Source organism: Carlito syrichta, unplaced genomic scaffold, assembly GCF_000164805.1.
Source record: "Carlito syrichta isolate Samal-C Ts95f unplaced genomic scaffold, Tarsius_syrichta-2.0.1 Scaffold309898, whole genome shotgun sequence".
NCBI lineage: Eukaryota > Metazoa > Chordata > Mammalia > Primates > Tarsiidae > Carlito > Carlito syrichta.
Window position 1 is genome coordinate 292,207 of NW_007253994.1, and position 9,596 is coordinate 301,802.

The 9,596-nt window shown below is 47.5% G+C and overlaps 1 protein-coding gene across 1 annotated transcript in view; it reads right to left on the reverse strand.

Moving 5' to 3' along the window:
* Positions 1-6,295: 6,295 nt before the first annotated feature.
* The window catches only part of AARSD1 (alanyl-tRNA synthetase domain containing 1), a 7,417-nt gene continuing 4,116 nt past the window's right edge, over positions 6,296-9,596 (reverse strand). Inside the window, exons 7-8 of the mRNA XM_008068242.2 lie at positions 8,205-8,299; positions 6,296-6,759 (exon numbers count right to left, since the gene is read on the reverse strand). Of these exons, the coding sequence (XP_008066433.2) occupies positions 6,624-6,759; positions 8,205-8,299 (231 nt within the window). The 3' untranslated portion in view covers positions 6,296-6,623. The remainder of the gene's footprint in view (positions 6,760-8,204; positions 8,300-9,596) is intronic.

A 9,596-nucleotide genomic window follows, 5' to 3' on the forward strand; every position in this document is an offset into this window, starting at 1 on the left:
CTCTTCTTCAGGACACAGCCTCGGGTGAGTTAGTGAAGTTCTGCTCTTGGAGTCCGGCCCTCTGCCTGCAGTAGTCCGCACAGAAGGTACAGGCCTTGCTGGAGAAAGAAGGAGACTCTTCCACCACTACTCTTTCCCAAACAGCCCTGGTTGCCCTCTGTTGACGACGCTTTAGTCATAGTTTGGATCAGACCCAGGAAAAGAATAGGAGACACAGACAATTTCTGCAAGAGTTTTTCATGAGGGTATGCTGAGCTGTCTGTCTCCCTGTCAGCACCAGGCGGGGCCCTGGAGTTTATTTAAGTTCCTATTCAGGGAAAGACCTGGCATTCTGGCATAGCTTGGCAGGCTCCTGGTTTCCATCCAGGACTTAGGCCGGGTGGAGAACAGAACACTTGGGCACAATGCCTTCCTGAGTTCAGGCTGTCCCCTATTCTGGGTGCATCTTTGACCTGACATCTTTCTATATGAGACATGAGTCAACTTAGTGGGAGCAACAGAAGTTACATCTGCAGCAGCTTATGAGTGCCTTTTTTATTTTTAGTTGGGGGGGTCTCACTCTGTTGCCCAGGCCAGAGTGCAGTGGCATAATCATGGCTCACTGCTGCTTGATCTCCTGGGCTTAAGTGATCCTTCTGCCTCAGCCTCCCGAATAGCTGAACTACAGGTGTGCACCACCATATCTGGCTGATTTTTAAATTTTATGTAGACAAGGTTTTGCTATGTTGCCTCAGGCTCATTTCAAACTACTGAGCTCAAGCAATTCTTCTGCCTTGGCCTCCCAAAGTGCTTGGATTATAGACATGAGTCACTGCGCCTGGCCTATGGGTACTAAAGTTACAAAACTTTCTAAGAAGCCAAGACAGGGTCCCTATCACTATTTCTATGCCGTTTTTTAAATATATATATATTTTTTATTATAAAGATGTGGGGTACAATTCAGGGTTAGGTATATAAACATTGATCATGCAGGTACCCTGTTTCTGTGCTGTTAAGAGTGAGTTATCTCTACAATAAATCAAAAAATTAGCCAGGCGTGGTAGCGCGTGCCTGTAGTTCCAGCTACTTGGAAGGCTGAGGCAGAAGGATCGCCGGAGTCCAGCAGGTCGAGGCTGCGGTGGCTGGGAGCGGTCACTGCACTCCAGTCTGGGCAAGAGTGAGACTCCAACTCAAAAAAAAAAGAGTGAGTTATAGGCTGGGTGCAGTGGCTCATGCCTGCCATCCCAGCACTTTGGGAGGCAGAGGCAAGAAGACTGCCTAAGTTCAGGGGTTCAAGACCAGTCTCGGCAACTTGGCGAAACCTCATATCTGCAATAAATCAAGAAAAATTAGCTGGGCATGGTGGTATACACCTGTAGTTCCAGCTACTTAGAAGGCAGAGATAGAAGGATCAGCTGAATCCAGCAGGTTGAGGGTGAGGTGGCTGTGAGCGTGCCACTGCACTCCAGCCTCAGTGACAGAGACTTCGACTCAAAAAAAAAAACAAGGCTGGGCTCAGTGGCTCAGTCTGTAATCCCAGTGCTTTGGGAGGCTGAGATGAGTGGATTGCCTGAGCCTGCGGGTTCGAGACCCGCCTGGACAACTTGGCGAGACCTCACCTCTATAATAAATCAAAAAATTAGCCGGGTGTGGTAGCGCACGCCTGTAGTTCTGGCTACTCAGAAGGCTGAGGCAGAAGAATCGCCAGAGCCCAGCCGGTCAAGGCTGTGGTGGCCGGGAGCATGCTACTGCACTCTAGTATGGACGACAGAGTGAGACTCCAACTCAAAAAAAAAAAAAACATGCATTATAGCAATATTCCAGAATATATAATCTATGTGTATACACAAAATACTATTACTCCAATAAACAATTTGTTTTGTTTTGTGTTGTTTTTTGTTTTTGAGTTGGAGTCTCACTCGGTCGCCCAGACTGGAGTGCAGTGGCCGCTCCCGGCCACCGCAGCCTCGACCTGCTGGACTCCGGTGATCCTGCTGCCTCAGCCTTCTGAGTAGCTGGAATTGCAGGCCTGCACTACCACACCCGGCTGATTTTTTGATTTATTGTGGAGATGAGGTCTTGCTGCCCAGGCGGGTCTCGAACCCGCGGGCTCTGGCAATCCACTCACCTCAGCCTCCCAAAGGCGCGGGATTACAGGCTGAGCCACCGAGCCCGGCTCCAATAAACAATTTAACTCATTCTGTTCTGTTTTCTGGTGACTCTCATAAAAACCAATCCAGCCTTTCCCTTGAACAAACTGTTCCTCTCCTTGTCGCCCTGGGGCACTGGATTAGGGCCCCTGTGACAGGCATGGATGACATCACCAGTTCAAAAACGGCTGCTTTATTTTCCCTTTCTTTATACAACCAATTACTGTTTTCACATAATTTGCTCCAGTGTTTATGCCTTTGCCTAAATGAGTTATTTCAGAAAGTTTCTTTTTTCTTTTTTTGAGTTGGAGTCTTGCTCTGTTGCCCAGACTGGAGTGCAGTGGCCACTCCCGGTCACCGCAGTCTCGACCTGCTGGGCTCTGGCGATCCTTCCACCTCAGTCTTCCAAGTGGCTGGAACTACAGGCGGGTGCTACCACACCTGGCTAATTTTTGATTTCTTGTAGAGATGAGGTCTCGCCAAGTTGCCCAGGCAGGTCTTGAACCCGCAGGCTCAGGCAATCCACCCACCTCAGCCTCCCAAAGGCGTGGGATTACAGGCTGAGCCACCGAGTCCTTCGAGTTTCTTTTTTCTTAAGATGCCCAGTTCATGTCCTCATTTTCAGGTGAAAAAACCAAAGCTCAGGGAGTGTCTCAGCAGAGACCAGACACCCAAGTTCCCCTGACACAACCTGGGTTTGTGGTATAAGGTTTGACACATCCCTTCCTTTTATTATCTATTTATTTATTTATTTATTTTGAGTTGGAGTCTCACTCTGTCGCCCAGGCTGGAGTGCAGTGACATGCTCACAGTCACCCCAGTGTCAACCTGCTAGGCTCCAGCAATCCTGTCTCAGCCTTCCAAGTAGCCCGAAATGCAGGCACGTGCTACCATGCCTGGCTAATTTTTTCATTTATTGTAGAGACAAGGTTTCACCAAGTTGCCTGGGCTGGTCTCAAACCTGCGGGCTCAGGCAATTCACTCGCCTAGGTCTCCCAAAGGAGGGGATTACAGGCTGAGTCACCGAGCCCAGTCAGTACTTCCTTTCATTCTCAAAAGTAACAAGCTGGGTGTAGTGGCTCATGCCTATAATCCCAGCACTATGGGAGGCAGAGGTGAGAGGATTACTTGAGCCCAGGGGTTCAAGACCAGCCTAGGCAACTTGGCAAGACCTTATCTGTACAATAAATCACAAAATTAGCTGGGTGTGGCAGCTCATACCTGTGGTTCCAGCTACTTGGAAGGCTAAGGCGAAAGGATCACCTGAGCCCAGCAGACTGAGGCTACAGAAGCCATGAGTGTGCTACTGCACTCCAGCCTGCACAACAGAGTGAAACTCCAACTGAAAACAACAACAAAAAGTGTCTGACTTTGGATAATAAACTATATAGTCACTCTAGATCTAAATGACTAGAAGGCAAATGGGTGGTGGTGAGTAAAGATGACCTCCCAGTCCACTGCTCTTCTTATAGTATCCTGCTGTGGTCGGAATGACTGTATCCCCCTGAAAACTCATATTCAAATCTTCACCCACAAGGTGATGGTATTGGGAGGTGAGCCTTTGGGAGGTGATAAGGTCATGGAGACAGAGCCCCCATGAGTGAGACCGGTGCCCTTATAAAAGATGCTTGAGAGGGACCCTTTGCTTCTTCTACCATGTGAGGCCACAGCAAAAAGACAGGTACCCATAAACTAGGAATAGAAACTTCACCAGATACTGAATTTGCTGGCTCCTTGATCTTAGACTTCCCAGCCTTCAGAACTGTGAGAAATACATTTCTATTGTTTATGAGCCATCCGGTTTTGGTATTGTGTTATAGCAGCTCAATCAGATTAAAACACACCCTACTGAGACAAAGACAGCCAGGCACAGTGGCTCATGCCTGTAATCCCAGCACTTTGGGAGGCTGAGGTGAGAGGAATGCCTGAGCCCACAGGTTCAAGACCAGCCTGGGCAACTTGGCAAGACCTCACCTCTACAATAAATCAAAAAATTATCTAGGTATGGTGGCACATGCGTGTAGTTCCACCTTCTTGGAAGGCTGAGGTGAAAGGATCGCCTGAGCCCAGTGGGTCGAGGCTGCGGTAGCCGTGAGTATGCCACTACACTCCAACCTGGGCGACAGTGTGAGACTCCAAATCAGAAAAAAAAAAACAGACGGACATAGGACAGAGATGTCTCCTCTCACACATACACACAGATGAAAATGAATTCACATGAGGCTCTGTTCAAGGGAATCCTGCCTGAGTCCTTCTATATATAAGAAAATTTCTGTGAAACAAATATTTTCCTGTCTTTCACTAATGGAAGTGCAGTGTGACTTATACTATGGTTTTATTTAAACACGGCACTCTGAGGAAAGCAAGATACAGAGGAGGGTAAAGTGTACTACCATCTATGTTTCAAAAGGGGAAGATTTTTATATACATCTATTTTTAAAAATAAAAATACTGCCAGGATACATAAGAAACTGGTAATGGTGGTCTCTGGAGAGGGAAATTGGCAAGTTCAGGAGCAGGGTTTGAGACTTTCAATTTTTTTTTTTTTGAGTCAAGGTCTCACTCTCTCACCCAGGCCGGAGTACAGTGGCATGATCTCCTAGGCTCAATCCTTCTTCCTCAGTCTCCTGAGCTATGCCCAGCTAATTTGTTTTTGTTATGTATTAATTTACTTTGTTTATGCATTAATTTACTTTTGTATAGATAAGGTCTTGCTATGTTGCCCAGGCTGGTCTCAAAATTCTGGGATTAAGCAATCCTCCACTTCAGTCTCTCAAAGTGCTGGAATTACAGGTATGAGCCACCACACCTGGCGAGACTTTTCAAAGATATGTTTTAGAAATCTCTGGAAAAGGCCTTTTTTTTTTTTTTGAGTTGGAGTCTCACTCTGTTGCCCAGACTGGAGTACAGTGGCCACTCCCGGCCACCACAGCCTCGACCTGCTGGGCTCTGGCGATTCTTCCACCTCAGCCTTCCTAGTAGCCGGTATTACAGGCGCGCACTACCACACCCAGCTAATTTTTGATTTATTGTAGAGATGAGGTCCCACCAAGTTGCCCAGGCAGGTCTCGAACCCGCAGGCTCAGGCAATCCACTCACCTCAGCCTCCCAAAGCACAGGATTACAGGCTGAGCCACTAAGCCCGGTTGGAAAAGGCCTTTCTTACCCCTGGGAAGCCCACTGAAGCAGCACTGATGCCTTCTGAGCTGCCTCAGAAACTCAAAGCGAAATTCCCTTCTTCTGGCCAACTCCCAGCAGTTCAGGAACCCCACTTACCTGCCCCCTGGTTCCAGCTAAAGCCTTTGGACCTCAAAAACTGCCTTGTGGTTTCCAATCTTACCAGATAAGTTGTTTTCTTTCTTTTGCTTTGGGAGAAGATTGATTGGACCCTTGTTATTCTCTCCTTAGGGGATCTTGACATGATGAAGGATTCCCCACCAGAGGCTCAGTCAATGCAGCTTCAGCTCTCCTCCATTAGTCATGTTTGCAGTCAGAAGTTTGTTTACTGATGTCTCTTTCAGGGTTGGAAGAATATAGAAACAACTAGCCACAACCACAGTCACAGGTTATCTTTCCTGGGTGCCAGTTTTCTTTTTATTTCTCTTTTGTTATTTCATCCTGGGTGTCTATGCCTTGACCATCTTTGTTCTGGCTAAAGTTGTGGCTGGGTCTTTATGTTTTACTACCTACAAGTTACACAAAGCCAAGATTTCTGCCCAAGTCATTGAAACTCCAAAGTCTATGCTCCCAACCATATTATACTTACATTTGTTCTATCAGTTACTGAGAGATGAGTTTAAGTTTACCATTGACTGGATTTGTCTATTTCTCCTTGAAAGTCTATCAGTGTCTGCTTTTGAAACTATTATTAGATATCTACAAATTCAGAATAGTTATATCTTTCTTCTTATCATACATATCCCTCTTGATCTATAATAATGATTCTTGTCATAAAGTCCAATTTGTCTGCATTAGCACTGCCACACCAGCTTTCTTTGGGTTAGTCCCATATAGTATACCCTTTTCCATCCTTTGTCTCAGTAGCAGGACTTGGGGCATCCTTCTACCATAGTAAATACTTTTGTGGCTTCTCGACCTATTTGCAGACACTGATACTTTTTAGTTCTGAAACACAAGACTGGGAAAAGAAATAAGAAGAAAAGATGTGAATAAGGTCAGGTCCTTGGTCGAGCCTCCAGACTGACCTGCACTCTCCGGAGGCAACTGTATTTCTCCACAAAGAAAGGTTTCAGCTGGTTTCAGATACATTAGTTCATTTCATCAACACAATGCCTACTCATCTAGATTATGCTTAATAGGGGCAAAATTAGAAAACTGTTTATTCACAAACAGCTACTAACTGTGCAAGCAAACTGGAGTACACTGTACCAGTCAGTCATATAAATGTAAGGGGTATCACAGCCATTCTGAGTCAAATGATTTTAATGTCCAAAAGGCGCCTTCTGTGGGCACAAGCAGTGGGCACCCCAGCCCTCACTCCTCTGCACTCTGCGTGCTGACATAGTCCTGCAGAAGCACCTGCGCCTCTGCCCGACGGCTCATCTTGGTGGCCTTGCCCTGAAAGCGGCCTTTCTTCCCTGCTCCTTTGCCTTCCAGGACCTCAGCCACCCTGGAGAAGAAAAATACAGGAAGGGAGAAGTTAAAAAAAAAAAAAAAAAAAAAAAAAGCAACAAGGCAGCCCTGAGCCTTTTTTCTCAAGGAAGGAAAATAGTAGATAACTTCCAGAATTCCTTCTTTAAAATATTGCACATGAGCCAGGCTCGGTGGCTCAGCCTGTAATCCCGCGCCTTTGGGAGGCTGAGGTGAGTGGATTGCCTGAGCCCGTGGATTCGAGACCCGCCTGGGCAGCAAGACCTCATCTCTACAATAAATCAAAAAATCAGCCGGGTGTGGTAGCGCATGCCTATAATTCCGGCTACTTGGAAGGCTGAGGTGGAAGGATCGCCGGAGCCCAGCAGGTCGAGGCTGCGGTGGCTGGGAGCGGCCACTGCACTCCAGTCTGGGCGACAGAGTGAGACTCCAACTCCAAAAAAAAAAAAGAAAAAAAAATTGCACATGTGCACAAAGTTTGACGAGCCTTACTCACTACAAGACTAAATAACCAGAAGCAACGTACATGTCTATAAATGGGGCCAGATGAATTACGCAGCCTCTAGGGAACAGGGTGAGTGCACACTAGGGATAAGGGGCTCAAACACAAACGCCTGAGGGGGCAACAGTGAAGCAAGTGGGGTGTGAGCGAGAAAGGGGGGTAGACAGGAGAAGCAGGTGCTGTCTGAAAGAGGGCAGCCCTGCTCAGACCACTCAGCTACTATAGCTACTGCCACACAGGCATGTGTGGGCAGGGCTGCCAGCGCTTCCTTTTTTTTTTTTTTTTTTTTTTGAGAAAAGCTAGAACTCTACATTTTAATGTAAAATTCTCCTAATTTTAAAATCTACCAACTAATTTTGAAAATTTAAAACAGTACACAGGCCAAGCCAGTCTAGCCTCTGCTATAAAGACTTATGCTTTCCATTGATGTTTTCCCATGAACATGTATTCATCAGAGTCAACAGGACTCCGAAAACCCTAAATGCCAGAAAGAATATGGGCCATGTACCTCCAGATCTAATTTAAAATAAGAAAATATAAGCAGTAACACTGGGTAAGGAGTCCAACAAAGTTATAATTTTTCCATTACAACTACATCCAAAGTCTCTTCTAATTTAGCCTTAAAGTCCAAATTTTTTCCCCAGAAAAGTGTGTCTGCACCTCTGCTTTGCTGGCACCTTAAGAACCTGCTTCACGTGCCTACTGACAATCTCACACATGTATTCATGCAACACTTAGGAATCTAACTTTCTAAAAGGAAAAACGTAAGCCCATGAGATTTGGATTTGGAGCCAAAAGACCCTCATCTGTCCCACTGGGTGTGACGGTGGGTAATCATCCTCACAGGCCCTCACATGCCCGCAGTATGACTCAGATGAGGTCGCGGAGGTGCTGGCCACGACTACGCCAAGAGCAGTATTAGCAGCACCTAGGTTACCGCTCAAGAGTTCACGCAGACTTACCTGGGCCCCAGGGTCTCCACGGCCTCAGCTGGCCCTGCCAGCAAGAAGAGCCCAGCACCTTTCTCATCACCCACGGTTAAGAACAGGAGGGTCTCCTAGGAAGTAAGACAAGGAGATGAGCCCTGATACTTGAAGATGTGGGTCAACCCCTTAAACCCATAGGCTCCTTGGTCTCAAGAAGAGACCCTCCCCCAGACCACGGAGTAATCCTCCTGATGATGGTGACGCAGTCCCTCCACTCAGGCCCACGAGGGCCAAGAAGCGATTAGAGAACGAAAGTTAAACACTAAGTAGGAGGTAAGACATCTGCTGACTCTGGCCAAGCGCAGAATGCTTTTCATGGTCTGAAGCCTGTCCACCCTCCTCCAGCATGGACTCCATGCTTGCTACAGCCCAAACCACTGTACTGCCCTCTGCTTGGCTGCCTCTGCTCTCTTGTCTGTCTCATGACCTCCAAGCAGTCTTCAAGGCCCCCTGCCCAGACACCCCACCCCTTCAGGTAACATGCTCCTCTGCCTCTTGTACTGGTCGCTCTAAATTATTAATGGCAACATACACGTGTCTCCTAGATGAGAACATGGGCTCCTGGAGCATCAGTACTATCTACGAATAATTATGAAAACAAGGATACACAATGCTCGGACCACAACAGGCTTCCTAAAAAGGGTTTTGGAGTAAATATAAAAGAGAAAAGCTGGGCTCGGTGGCTCAGCCTGCAATTCCGTGCCTTTGGGAGGCTGAGGTGAGTGGATTGCCTGAGCCCACGGGTTCGAGACACACCTGGGCAACTTGGCGAGACCTCATCTCTACAATAAATCAAAATGAGCTGGATGTGGTAGCACGCGCCTGTAGTTCTAGCTACTCGGAAGGCTGAGGCGGAAGGATCACCAGAGCCCAGCAGGTCGAAGTTGCGGTGCCCGGGAGTGGCCACTGCACTCCCGTCTGGGTGACAGAGTGAGACTCCAACTCAAAAAAAAAAAAAGAGCTAGAAATCTCTAGGGACGTCAGGAGGGGGAAGGGCAAGTGGAGCCAGAGGCAGAGAAAGACGGATAGGACAGCCTTCAAAGGGCCTGGCCAAGCCCTGTATTTCTAGTGCTGGACCCTCAGCACACAAAAACCTGGTTAGCTTTGAGGAACTAAAGTTCTGATTAAAGGAGCCTAGGATCAGGCGCTATGGCTCATGCCTGTCATCCCAGCACTTTAGGAGGCCAAGGTATGAAGGTCACTTGAGTTCATGAGTTCAAGACCATCCTGGGCAACATAGTGAGACCTCATCTACAAGAAATAAAAAAATCAGCCGGGCTCGGTGGCTCAGCCTGTAATCCCGCGCCCTTGGGAGGCTGAGGTGAGTGGATTGCCTGAGCCCACGGGTTCGAGACCCGCCTGGGCAGC